Source organism: Oratosquilla oratoria, chromosome 32 (genome assembly GCF_046742065.1).
Source record: "Oratosquilla oratoria isolate Oo_2021 chromosome 32, ASM4674206v1, whole genome shotgun sequence".
In the NCBI taxonomy this organism is placed as follows: Eukaryota; Metazoa; Arthropoda; class Malacostraca; order Stomatopoda; family Squillidae; genus Oratosquilla; species Oratosquilla oratoria.
In genome coordinates this window covers 18,115,424-18,130,423 of record NC_134808.1, presented here as the reverse complement: position 1 = coordinate 18,130,423, position 15,000 = coordinate 18,115,424, and the positions used below count along the sequence as shown (strand labels likewise).

Below are 15,000 nucleotides of genomic sequence, written 5' to 3'. Positions count from 1 at the left end.
GATAATTGCATCCGGATATCAACAAGATGCGAAACGTTGAATGTTTAAGAATAAAGCTGAGTTCGTGTTAGATTGGGACATGATTCAATGGACCTAAAGTCCTTATAAGACAAATAGGACAAACTTGGTTTAAGAAGGAAAGAGTCAAGAACTGATTTACCAACAGAGTGGTTGAGGACTGAAACAGTTGGTTGTTGTAAAAGAAGATCAGAAAATTTTATGGATGGGAATGAAAGATGGTAAGAAACATGGAATTGCCTAGTGTAAGCCTTATGCTCTCTTGCAATCAAAGGATTACGAAGGATTACAAAGGTGGAGCATGCCGAAAGGAGACCTTTTGGTCCATAACTAGGTTGGATTCGGAAAAGGTATAATAATGATGAATAAAAATATATATGATAATATAAATGATAATCAATAAAATCAATAAATGCATAGGTATAGTTAGATAATAAACAAACAGGTAAATAGTAAATAATGATAAATGACCAAATAATTAGTAATAAAGAAAAATCAACCAAATAATGATAAACAGACATGTGATAATAATAATAAAAAGTGATATAAAATGAATGGCAGGCATTGCAGCATCTTGCTTAGGTGTTTATCTACACGAATCTTAAAGCTTCGAACCGGGCTACATTGCACTGCCTCTGCAGAAAGTTGATTTCATTCATTAACTATACGGTTGGCGAAATTGTTTTTACCCACTTCCAAATTAAATCTATATCCTGACAGTTTGAAACCATTATTTGTTGTCGGATTCTCATTCAGTGCGAAAATTTTGTCACTCTAGATGTTGTCAATTCCCTATTGAATCTTAAAGACCTGTATGAAGTCACCTCTGAATCTACGCTTTTTTAGGGAAAACAGATTCATATGTTTTAGTGGGTTTTCGTATTATCTATTTTTCATATTTGGAATCAGTTTTAATCTCCATCTTATAGAATGAATATTATTTCACTAGAAGAGAGGAGAATGACCAAAACAATACAGGGTGGGGCAAAGAGGACAGGCGTTTAAATAATCACAAAATCATAAAATGTAGCTCCAAACAATATTTATTGACATCGATGTGTTTGTACTGAAATAGCACACAAAATTTGAAACAATAACATTCATTATGTAGTGTCCGTTTTCCTTGATGAATTTTTGAAGTCATTCTTAGAAGTTGTCTTCCATTCTATCTGCCATTGCTCTGTTGATTTAGGAGACTTCCACGCAAATAGTTTCTTTCAAATCGTCCAGTGTACTAGGCCTATGTGTCTTGATGTGTCTCCACAAGGAATAATCATACATTGATAATCAGGGGACAGAATGACCAAGGAATGTCAGCAAACCTGGAAATGAGACAGTCATCGAAGAGACGGTAGAGAACGGCCAATGATACTATGGCTGTGAGGGCCATGGCCCTATTAAGGTGAAACCACACACGTCAGATAGGCATACGTTTTCGTTGTAATTCAGGCACTACGTATATATACACTATATATATATATATATATATATACATATATATATATATATATCTATATATATCATCTCAATGTAATGTACGGAGGCCACAATAGCAGCATTTCCATTATTGTCTTCAAAAAACTAAAAACCAATGAAGGCAGCTTATCCAATAGCACACCAGACTCTCACTTTTTGCCTGTGGAGTGATATTTTGTGTAATTATCTCAGATTTTCAAGTGCTCAATAGCGACAGTTCTATTTATTTATCATGTCCTTAAAATTAAAATGAGCTTCATCACTCATTAACAAAATAAGTTTGCCATTTGACTCAAAAATTGCTTCCATCTGATGTGCGAAGTTAATCTGCTGTGAATAGTTTCTTGGTTTTAACTGTTGCCCAATGACAAGTTTGTATAGGTAGAAATGCAGGTCTTCATGCATAAACGCCTTACCAATTGAGTACTGATGGATAGTTCAGCGAAATGACTCTGAGCAGAGCTTATCGGACTCCGCACTAGCTTGTCTGACACATTCCACATTTTCCGGGGTCCTTACCGTTCGTGGGGCCCCCACCGGTTTCCTATTCATCAGAGTACTTCCTGTGCGAAGTGCATTCACCCAAGGTAAGGTTGTGTTACGGGTTGGAACATCCTTATTTTGGTGTATGTTGAAAAGTGCGGGCGGAACTCACGCTGAACTGCTGTGATAGACTAGTTACTCACGTAACTGTCGTAGGCAAACATATTCTATCGTCCACAGTACCAAGGATTTACCGGGAAAAATGCTATTGTTCAACAAATTAAATGGTACTAGTTTGACATATGTCGCTTCCCCTGGGGCTGAGTACTAGCTATTTGATTTTTTTTTTCTCTGCCCCACCCTGTACAAGGACTTAGAAATTTACCATATAAAGATCGGCTTAGACACCTTTAATTTACATTCTTTGGGAAGGCGAAAAATATTGGGCGATGTAACAGAAGTATTCAAAAGGGTCAAGGGCTATAACAAAAGTGATGGAAGAATTGTCATCATAGACAGTAAGGTAGGACTTGTATTAATGTATTTACTGTAAATTAAACAAATTTAGGCTTAAGAAGAAAACAGCCAAAACTAGTTTACCAAAAAAGTGGTTAATGAATGGAATAGACTTAGTACCGTAACCATGTAGTGAGAACTATAGCTATTGGTTGATTAAACCTATTTATCTACATATCAATATCCTTTCACTCCTCTCCACCAAGCTTTCCACCCCTCCCATCTCAGCTACCCTGGGTCAAACGCAATGCAGAAGAAACAGTACATCCACAGAATAGCTTTAGGTATCTGGGGTCGTATGTGGTAGGAAAGGGAGGAATAGGGGTGGAGGTAAACTGTAGATTGAGAGAAGCAAGTAAATGCCTTTGGGGATTATACTTTTTATGAGTAATAGGCATCTGGAAATGAATGTAAAGAGGAGATTGTATGAAAGGGTTCATGGCATTGTAAGGGTTAGAGACTTGGAATTTAAGAGAAACAGAGAGGTAAATGTGTGTGATGGAATGTCGGAGAACTACGGTAGGGGTTACTAAGTTGGATCGCGTGAAGAATGAGGAGGAAAGCGTGATCGGGAAAGTAGATGGTAGATAGGATTGATGAAAGATTATTGGGATGGTCTGGTCACATAGAAAGAATGGATGAAGAAAGATTAGTAAAAGAGGTGTGGAAGGCAGAGGTGGAGAGAATGAGCTTGCGGGACGACGGAGGATGAGATGGAATGGATGGATTTGGTGAGGGATGTTGAGCAAGAGAGGAATGCTTGTTGAGCAATTATGGGAGAATGCAGGAGATTAGGATGAGTGGAAAATGACTGTGTATAGGTAATACCGTTATGTAAGGAAGGGAGGGATAGGGGTTGGTGGGGCAGGGGGTGCTTATATATGAACGATATTTTGACACAGCTCGAAGGAATATCTCCCCGTCTTTTCTTTTTCTGCATGAGGGGACTGAAACGGGGGTCACCAATTAAATCTACCTTCAACTTTCTCTTATCGCATACCTTTCAAAACTTCGTTACTAACTCCCTTAATCCCCCTTCTGACCCTGCCACAAGCGCATTGTCATCAGGAAACAATAACTGGCTCACCTCCCATTTTTCTCCATTTTTTTTTTAAACAATTTGCAGTCCTTTGCCCATGACCATCACCTTTACCTCCTGTACCACCCCATCCATGTACACACTGAACAGCCATGGCGACATGACACAGCCCCCGACGCAGTCTCACCTTTACCTCAAACAGCTCGTTCTCTCTATTTTCCAATTTAACACAGGCTCTACTACTCTCGTAAAAACTCTTGATTGCCCTTCACAGCTTTCCCCAATCCCATATATCTACAAAACCTTCCTCAATGCTTTTCTGTCTACCCTGTCATAAGCCTTTTCCAAAACCATAAAGGCCCAAAAAGCATCCTTACTTTTTCCCAAAACTTTTTTTACATGCCTGTCTTACCTTAACAAATCTGATCCACCCAGCTCCGACCTTTCCTAAACCCACATTGTTCCTCACCAATTACTCCCTCTGTTCCGCTCCTAATACTCTCAATCAAAACCCTCCCATAAGATTTCCCAACTATACTCAACAAACTGCTCCCTCTGAAACTACAACACTCCCACTTGTCCCCTTTTCCCTTGTAAAGCTGAACTATACAGGAACTCTTCTAATCCTCTGGCACTCTACCCTCCTTTAGACACACATTAAACAACCTCACCCCCCAGTCCAGTATTACTGTATCTCCCTTCTTCAGACACGCCGTATGACACCCATCTAATCCAGGAGCCTTACCTATTCTTATCATTTTCAGAGTAACTTGTACCTCATCTTTTCTTATTTCTTCTCCATTTTCCTCTCCCATCACCTCCCTATCTTCCTTCACACTCAACAGCTCTCTAAAACACTCAGCCCATCTTCACCCTACCGCATCCTCTTCTGCCAAGGTCTGTCCATCCGTATCTTTTATCTTTTCTTCTCTACTTGACTTACCTCATCTTCCTCTCTTGATTTTCATCCAAAACATATTTTCATTTGATAAAAAAAAAATGTCATACTCCTCCCCATTTTACATCTGCTCTCCTTTTTGCCTCCTTTATCTTTTGTTTTGTTTCTCTTTTTTCTTTATATTTCTCATGTTTTTCTTTCATCCTACTTTGAAACCAGTCCCTGAATGTTTGCTTCCTACCTTCTACTACCGTCTTTACTCCTTCATCCCACCACTCACTACCCTTCCTTCTATTACCCCAGCCTTCTTTTTCCACATATAGTCTTTCCACACCTTGTCACTTCCTCATTGAAACGTTCCCATTCCTCTTTCACACCTACTCCCACTCTATGAATCACCACCAACCACACTTCTCTCAGCTTTTCCTTGTATCTACTCCTTTTCTTCCCTATTTAAGCAGTTTGCACTAAACACCTCCCTACATTTTGTCCTTTTTTTCTTTTTTCATCTATCCTCCATTCTTAACTTACCTTCCACCAAAAAAATTATCTGATACTACCTCATTCTCTTCCCTAAGAACAAGTGCATCAAAAATTCTTCCTACTCTTCTCCTGGGCACTACTACGAGTATATATTCCATTAAACCCCTGTCTACCATCCTTCCATCCACCACCTTCTCTCATGTGTACTTATGCTTGTTTTAGGAGAAGATAGATAACTTTATGGGGGTAATGAATATAGAACTGTTTAGGTCTTATTGTCTCTTTTCTTTTTACGTTCGTATGTGTCTTCCAGTTCTCCTAGGGTTTCTAGGAACATTTTGATTTGTTTGTATACTATGAGAGAATGAATATTTTGTAGCGATTTATATGAACTATTTTTACAAGCAATTTTCTTGATACAATTTCTGTGGCCTCTCTTTTATTTTCATATTTTTTTGTTGAAGTTATTTTTATGTTTTTTTGACAGTTAAAATATTTTTGTTTACTGTTTTGTTATCTACTTTTCCTTCTGATTTTATTTCTAAACAATTTCAGGTTTTTTATTTGTGATTAAAAAAATTTATTCTCATCGTTTACTTTACTATAGGTTCCTAGTTGTTCGTTTCGTCTTTCTCAGTACTTCGCACATTTTTCTCTTTATTTCAGGATTCCTCTTTTTCCGGAATACTATACTTGCGAATACCAAATTCCATCTCCCTATTTCTTGTTTCATGCACAAGGGAACAATCAAAGGATTCTGTGGATTTCCGTTTGTCAGAGATTTCCTCTCTAATTATTTTCCCAGATTACCGCTTTCAGTTGTCGCCTATCAATCAAATTACCCATCCATTTCAACAACCTTTCTTTACTACTTCATTTGGTTGTTGGCTTCTACACCAGTCTTTAATATGGTAAATTGCAGAAGTCTCTTTTGAGGTTCAAGTAAACACAATCCACAGAGAAATCTCTCCTATGATTCGTCCGTTATCTTATCGAGGAAGCTTAATAGTTGCGAGGCACTTCGTTTCTCCGTTATTTTCTCAACGAATTGTTGAAATAACATATACCCATTGAATGTCTATTATTCTTTTTATAAGGGAAATAGTATTTTACCCTGTTTGGGGAAATTTACCATTTACCAACGAACTTCTTATTTCTTTGTGAAGGAAAGCCACCTCTCTTCTGGGCATTCTTTAATTACAAGTGAAAGTCTGAAATTTTGAAAGTCATATGCAGAACCACCAATCTCTTTCCTGGAGACGATGCAATCTCTGTACCTCACCAAAGTGGCCTTATTCGACTTGGTAAGGTTGTATGCGTACATGTGAAGACTCAAACATGCTATAATGACTGTGGTTATAAACAGAGTTTGATAGCAGGGTAACCACTTCCATTATAGTTGCAAACAATAAATTGCAGCACTGGTATACTGCCCCTTAAATTTTCGCCATTAGAGAACGAGCCACGAAAGTAAAATTAAGACAAGTACCTCGCACTTTACAAGGATCGAATCTAGCCTTCCGCGTTTACATCAGAAACGTTAACCACTGCTCCACAAAGCTCTCCATCCAGGTCCAGACTCACCCAGGCCTCTATTTCTTATCTATTGTTATTATTTTTTCTGCATTTTCAATAACTTCTTATGGATTTTTGGTGGTGGGGGAAGGAGGATATGGAAATGATCTCTCTCTCTCTCTCTCTCTCTCTCTCTCTCTCTCTCTCTCTCTCTCTCTCTCTCTCTCTCTCTCTCTCTCTCTCTCTCTCTCTCTCTCTCTCTCTCTCTCTCTCTCTCTCTCTCTCTCTTTCTCTCTCTCTCTCTCTCTCTCTCTCTCTCTCTCTCTCTCTCTCTCTCTCTCTCTCTCTCTCTCTCTCTCTCTCTCTCTCTCTCTCTCTCTCTCTCTCTCTCTCTCTCTCTCTCTCTCTCTCTCTCTCTCTCTCTCAAGCTTTTCTATCTTTCCACTGAGATTATTTCCTCTTGAGGGTTTTTCTAATATTTTGCATGTGTTCTGTATCCTAACATTCTTTCTCTTTTTATCTTCCTCTGTCTATCTATCTGCCTGTCTCCCCCCTCTCTCTCTCTCTTTCTATCTCTCTGTATGTGTATGCGGGTATGTATGTGTGTGTGTGTGTGTGTGTGTGTGTGTGTGTGTGTGTGTGTGTGTGTGTGTGTGTGTGTGTGTGTGTGTGTGTGTGTGTGTGTGTGTGTGTGTGTGTGTGTGTGTGTGTGTGTGTGTGTGTGTGTGTGTGCACGCGGGCGCGTATGTGCACATATTTCTATTAAATTAATATCTCGTTTTTTTACATACCTCGGCAGATTGTTCTTTTAATATTGTAAGAAACAGATTAATTTCATCGACTTACATATACTAAGGATTCTGATAAGCATTAATTTCTTAACTCATTCAACAAATGTGTAGAAAAAATAAAGGAAACGGAAAGTATTTTATAATATGAACGAAAATGCTGAAAGCTTACCTAAATCAACCTTCAATTCTCTCTGACTTCCTCTCTTTATTGGCCGTCCATCCTGGTAAGCAAAACTGAACCACATTGAACTACATCAGAAGGGCGAGTTTTCCCTTCGACACATTTTATCTTGGGTTTGCTATAACAGCCTAGCTGCCTTCCACTAACTCCCCAGCAAGCATCCTGTACCGGTTTCCATGTTCCATGCACCGAGTTCTTAATTTTCGGTCCTCTTCTCTACTCTATTCATCTTTACCTTTTGTTTTCTTTTCACGAATGTATCTCTTTGGTTGTTTTTGATTAATTTCTCATTGCTCGTACATTCAAGAATCCTATCATATTTCTTTCGATCCATATTTATAAAACTGAGTGTATCATATTGTATTTTACATACTTCATTTTACATCTAGTTCTTATTTTACTTTACATTTACTTCCAATTTTTATTCTTGTGCTTTTATCCTATATGAACACAATGTTCGCTTCTCTGCTTCCTCTTTCTATCTCTTATCCGATCTATCTTGTCTAATCAATCATTCTGGTAATTATATCCATTAATTTCCGTATCATCGTTCTTTAACCTAGTATCTAACTTGACACTATTTTCATGTCTCATATTCTTTGATCTTGTCCCTTATTTCTTTCTCCTTGCATTGCTCCTCATCTTTATTGGGTATATATCTCTATGACTGACATATATTTTGTCAAGATATATATTTTTGGACTGAAATTCATTTTCCACTTATATTTTTTCATATAGTTTATCTATATGTTCCGTTCAGTCTTCCTACATATCCCAATTCCCATAAAATTTATTGAGACAACTTATAAAAAGCTTTCTCCAGATTCAAGTGAATACAACGTGTGTGTTTTCGGGGGGGGGGTAGGTTTGATGTATACTTCAATAAAGTTTCCGGTTATTTACCATATCTTTCTGTGTAGAAAGTAAGTAATGTTTCTTTATGGGGTGAATTAATTGTAGTTGAAAGTTTTCTTCTTTTCTTCCCAAATAATATTACACTTGGCTTGTCAATTTACACTAAGGGACTCCCAGCTGGTTTCCTCAATTTACTCCCTAAGCCGTTTCGCACCGACGTCACGACTTTCCCAGTCCAACGATCATTACTATTACATCGAAGTGCCTCCCCTAAGGGCGTGACTTTACTCCCGTGAACCAATAAATTTTTCTCCTCCTCCACCCTTTCTTCAATCAGAAAGACTGTTACAAACGTCTTAAGCAATACTGCTTACTCAAGCAATCACGATATCGATGCATGAATGGCTTAGTTTACATATTGTTACATCAGCATAATAGAGCAATGAAATTTGGTCTTTAGCGGTTGTTTATAAACTTTAGACGAGGAGCAAGATTATGCAATTTCTTTGTGGCTATTGTTTACCAAACATCAAACTCATAGAATGAAATTCTCGCCACCTACCCCTCTATCTACCTTGTCTACCTTTATCTACCAGCCTCTTATATATATAAACATTTATCTATCTATATATATGTATATATACGTATATATAAACATATATATAGGTATATATATACATGTATATACATATATATATACATATATATGTATATGTATATATATATGTATATATATATATAAATATATATATATGTATGTATATATCACAGCGTACAAAATATAAGAAAATACATTGCAATAATAAAACCTGCTATAATGTATGGAAGTGAGGCATAGGTTCAAATTAGAGGAAAGAGAAAAAGTTTGAAGCCATCGAAAACGTAGTACTGCGGATGGAACTTGGATTAGTCTACGGTATAGAAGGCATAACAAAGATTTAAAAAAAATGACAGGAAAAATATTCATACAAAACCATCCAAAAGGTACATGAATGAGATGGGAAGGCCAGGTAGCTAGTATGGGTGATAACATTCATAAATATATATATATATATATATATATATATATATATATATATATATATAAATATATATATATATATATATATACTGTATATATATATATATACATATATATATATATATATATATATATATATACATGTAAGAGAAGATTTGGAATCTGGGATCCATATTGGAAAGCTATAAACACCAGATTCAATTGAAGGGTTTATTTGCCCGACGTTTCGATTTCCGTCCAGGAATCGTCTTCAGGGGGTATATCGGTTACAAGAATGTGAACTCCTTATAAATTGCCGAAATGGTAAACCTGGGAAAGGTTCATCCTCTCAGTCAATTATACAAGGCATACCTTACAATAATAGAAAAGTACATTACAATAGAAATTAAATACTAATTAGACTAAAATAAGATTCAAATAAAAGTTACATATTTGTGAACATAAAACAAGCGAAGCACAAGTAACCATAGGTGACACACAGTAAAAACAACAGGACAGAAATGTAAATAGAAGTGAACCAAATATCCGCACTGAAGAATCAGGAACAAACGACTAAATTAAAAACAAAAACACGCTACAAAAATACAAATAAAATAAGTTACATGGCTGTGAACAAAAAACAAAAGTAGCAAAAAGCCTCTAACGTGAATACTTCAGAACATAGAACAAGGACCAAATGTCCTCAAAGAAATGTCAAGAGCAAACGGCTAAATTACAACCAAACAAATAAAACCAAACAAAATAAAAAGAGTAAATGGCAGTGAACATAAAGCAAGTGTGACAAAAACATCAAAACGAAACCCAAAAGTAAAAACAGAACATAATCCAAAGACGTAAAAGAAAGAAGGTGGACCAAATGTCCGACGAAGTAGGAAGTGGGGGACAGGAGGAACAAGGACTCAATAACAAATGACTACATTACAAGCAGACAAATAAAAAGCAAAGAAGATAAAAAAGAAAGAAGAACCGTAGAGAAAAAGGAAGCAAACTACAACTGTAAAGGAGGACAAAAGTCACGGGAAGGGGGAGTCGAAGAGGTGCATTGGGAGACCACTTTCGAGAAAGGAAGTCGGCCAAAAGCCAACTGGTGAACAAACGACAGGTCGAAAAGAAGCAGACGGAGACTAGAAAACAGAACAGAGGAATTAGCCTGTGTTACTCCTCGTGCCTAAATAAATAGGATTGAGGTCAATGCACCTGTTTATGCAGTTGCTCTTAGTTTCCCATGCTTCCAAGAATAGTCTTTTCTTTTTGTTATTTTCTTTGTGTAGAGTTGTCACTCCATCCCAATCAATCATGTGTTGGTGTTCTGTAGTGTGTTTGTACAGGGCCGATTTCGGATCATCTCGCCTAACTGCACGTTCGTGTTCTTGTACTCTAGTGGCTAATTTCGTTTGTGTTTCTCCTACGTAATCTGTGTCACAGTCCGTGCAGCTTTTGCGGTAAACTACATCGGCCTGTTGTGTAGGTTCTTCGGTGTCTTTTACTTTGGTGAGATTTCTGTGTAAGGTGTTGAGTGGTTTGTGTGCTACTTGTATTCCTTTGTCACGTAAGACTATTGCAGTAACCTCAGAAGCTCCTTTAATGTAGGGGATAGTGACTCTAGGTGTGATATGTGGTCTCTGTTGTGGGGTGTCGGTGGGTCATGCTTTTGTCCATTTCCGTATGGTGATGCTGGGATAGCCGTTGTTCCGGAAGACCTATAAAAGGTGTTTTCTTTCGGCCTTCTTGGATTCCACAGAAGAACAGACTTTATCTGCTCTGTTCCATAAAGTCCTGATCACACTCCTTTTGTGGCAATCTGGATGGTAGCTATCAAAGTCCAACAGTCTATCTGTGTGGGTGGGCTTTCTGTAGACACTTGTACCAAGGGTGTCACCTTCGCGCTTGACGCAGACGTCCAGGAACGGCAGTTGGAAATCTTTCTCCAGTTCCATTGAAAATTGAATGGCCGGTTCAATACTGTTGATGTAACTGAAGAAAGGCTCCACGTCCTTGCTGTCCAAAATGGCGAACACATCATCGACGTATCTAGTCCACAGTTTAAGCGAAGAAGGTGCAGCACTTAGAAGTTGAGCTTCTAGTCGTTGCATCACTACTTCAGCCACCACAACTGAAATAGGCGATCCCATCGGTGTGCCCTTACGCTGGTGATAGGTGTGATCCCTGAAGCGGAAGTATGTGGAGTCAAGGCACAGGGAGATGAGTCCCATGAGTTCTGACACGGAAAGTTTCTGGTTATCCAAGAATCCCCGGTTCTCCTCCATGGCCGACTTCAGCGCACTTTTAGCCAAATCTCGTGGGATGGACGTAAACATGGACTGAACATCGAAGGAAACCAAGACATCTCCTCTCCTTAAGTTAAGTCCTTTGATTCTTTCAATGAAGTCAGCTGAATTCTGAAGCATGTGTGGTGAATTGGTCACTAGAGGTCTGAGAAGTTTAGCCAAGTACGAAGCAAGATGGTATGTCGGAGAATTTCTAAAAGCCACTATGGGTCGAAGGGGAATATTTTCTTTGTGGACTTTTGGTAACCCATAGAACTTAGGGATGGTAGAATCTCCTGGCCTCATTTTCTTCCACTCGTCATCATTTATGATCCGTTTTTCTCTGAGTTCTTTCAGCTCTCGTTCAACTTTGGCCTGTAACTTCTTTGTGGGGTCTTGAGGTACGATGGTGTAAGTCTGGGTATCTTGAAGTAACACCAGAGCCTTCTGGTCATAGTCTTCCTTGTCCATAACAACCGTTGACCCCCCTTTGTCGCTGGTTAAAACAACAATTGAGCGATCTCTGCGTAGTTCCGCTAAAGCTTTGGTTTCTTCAGTCATCAGGGAACGACTAGCCTGTTTGGATTTCAGTGCTCCTACGATTTTAGTTCTGACGGCCTGTTTGTCCTCAGAAGTGCCTACCAACAAGTTCACTCCTAACTCTGCAGCGGCCAGGAATTCAGCGTCGTTGACTTTGCCTTGAACATTAAAGTTAAGGCCACTAGCCAGCACATTATTTTCTGCATTCGAAAGCTGTCTACTGGAGAGATTGGTCACCCACCTTGCAGGAGCAGGTGGTCTAATGTCTAGCAACCGTTGGAACTTGGACTCAAGGGAACTCCGCTTGTTTGAAAACTTGGACTGGCTGAGATTGAAAATCTTTTAAAGTATTGTGTCAAAATGAGTTGCCTGTAGTAAAGAGGCGCATTGGTTCTTGAAGGTGGTGATGTCTCTATTGATGCGATGGATTCTACTGTGATGATGGTCTATGGCGCATTTTAGAAGTCGGCGACCACAGGCCTCTGCTTCTTCCTTGGCTTTTCTAGTGTTGACAGGAGGTCTAACTCTAGCGAAGGAGGGAAGAGTATTACGATTACGGTACATTTGACAAAAACGTAGCTGCTCACGGATGACTGATTTCTTGAGTTCACAGTTCTCCCATTTCCTGACTGTGATGAGCACTTCAACACTTAATGTTGTTCAATGTAAGAGGAAATTTGGAATCTGGAATCCATATTGGAAAACTGTAAACACTAGATTCAATTGAAGGGTTTATTTGCCCGACGTTTTGATTCCCGTCCAGGAATCGTCTTCAGGGGGTATAATGGTTACAAGAATGTGAACTCCGATGTCGTTTTTAACTCTACGTGTATTGCTGAAAACCTCCTTTGTTTTATATATATATATAAATATATATATATATATATATTTATATATATATATGTATATATATATATATATATATATGTATGTATATATATATACATATATATATATATATATATATATATATATATATGTGTGTGTGTGTGTGTGTGTGTGTGTGTGTGTGTGTGTGTGTGTGTGTGTGTGTGTGTGTGTGTGTGTGTGTGTGTGTGTGTGTGTGTGTGTGTGTGTGTGTGTGTGTGTGTGCGTGTGTGTGTGTGTGTGTGTGTGTGTGTGTGTGTGTGTGTGTGTGTGTGTGTGTGTGTATGTGTGTGTGTGTGTGTGTGTGTATACGACACTGAATGGGTCTCAGTAAACAGATTTACATTTGTCAACAGCAATTCATCTTAATTCTAAGCCATCAACGTCGAGTAGCTCGAGGAGGCATACATCCAGAAGTTGATACGTGGTCAAGCTAAGGCATCGAACCTTCGCTAGCACATAACAAGTGACAGTGACGTAGCCCAATGCGCTATCAAGAGAGTTACAATTTGAGCGTAACTTATATATATATATATATATATTTTTATATATTTATATATATATATATATATATATATATATATATATATGTGTGTGTGTGTGTGTGTGTGTGTGTGTGTGTGTGTGTGTGTGTGTGTGTGTGTGTGTGTGTGTGTGTGTGTGTGTGTGTGTGTGTGTGTGTGTGTGCGTGTGTGTGTGTGTGTGTGTGTGTCTGTGTGTGTGTGTGTGCGTGTGTGTGTGTGCGTGTGTGTGTGTGTGTGTGTGTGTGTGTGTGTGTGTGTGTGTGTGTGTGTGTGTGTGTGTGTGTGTGTGTGTGTGTGTGTGTGTGTGTGTGTGTGTGTGTGTGTGTACTCGAGTTACATACACATACACGAGATTTTGCGTTCAACCCACCTCCACCATGATAGTACATTTGCTAGTATGCAACGCGGGAAAGCATTTGGACAACACTGAATGGGTCCCAGTGAACAGATCTACATTTATCAATCACAATTCACTTTAATTCTATGCCATCAACGTCGAGTAACTTGAGGAGGCATACATGCAGAAATTCATACGTGATCAAGCTAAGGAGTGGGCCTAGGATTTTTTTTTCTATCAACTTCAAATATATTTCATACATTTTTTTACAGATATGGGGAACTGATACCAGGTAACTGCTTTCCCTCCAAATCTTACAACCAACGATATGGAATCAGTCTCGCAGAAGTAAAACACAGATAATAGTCCGAGGTCACCTTCCCAGAGAGATCTGTAGTAGGGATCAAGGACCGTTGCCAGACACTTTGGGGCTACTAGTTTTACACTTCGTGATACTCAACAAGTGGTTGAAAGGACTAACCCAAGACCTTCGGTATTCCTTTGTTCCATTGATGGCATGAAGTAAAATTAAGGATCATTAGATTCCCAGTGGGATTTAGTTACGTGAATTTGCCATGCACAGATCGCTGTACATTACAGTTTAGATAGTGTAAAACAGAATGATATCTAACCTTTATTAAACGTACATGATATGATGGAAGAAAGAAAAATTACTAACTAGTTACCTGTCTAGAGATGTTATAAAGGTCGTGCTTTTCGAACGAGCGAGTAAGAGCGTCGTTATTTGCGGCGGAGGTCGAGGTGACGGGAGTTCGAATCCTGTCGGCAGCGAGTTAGACCAAGGACATGGTTCATTAAATTACACGCTACGAAGTCCTCTGCTAGGGGCATCGTCCTAACCTCTAGATAGGGGGGAGTTTTGCGACATTAAACCGAATCATTGTCTACCTCCCTTATAAGGAGGAAGAAGTCCTTGATATATAAATAGACAAAGGAGATAAGGAAAGCATATGAAGAAGCTCTAAATTGTTACAAAAAAGGTTTAGAGGATATAAGATTAGAATTTATCTATTATTTACTTTATTGAAATAAGAAAAGAAAAAAAATTATCTGGTTGTGTTGTCCATGGAGAACTTGATATGATTGGAAAACATTGTCGGTGAAACATATAGTATTTAACAAACATATGAGTGGTATTTCACTACATGAAATAAAAGATGCTGAATAA

At 38.5% G+C, this 15,000-nt stretch overlaps 1 protein-coding gene across 1 annotated transcript in view; it reads right to left on the bottom strand.

The window, feature by feature from the left end:
- Positions 1-6,063: 6,063 nt before the first annotated feature.
- LOC143017551 (uncharacterized) overlaps positions 6,064-15,000 on the bottom strand; it is an 18,615-nt gene continuing 9,678 nt past the window's right edge. Inside the window, exons 3-5 of the mRNA XM_076172340.1 lie at positions 12,453-12,732; positions 11,423-12,404; positions 6,064-6,263 (exon numbers count right to left, since the gene is read on the bottom strand). Coding sequence (XP_076028455.1) covers positions 6,064-6,263; positions 11,423-12,404; positions 12,453-12,732 — 1,462 coding nt within the window. The remainder of the gene's footprint in view (positions 6,264-11,422; positions 12,405-12,452; positions 12,733-15,000) is intronic.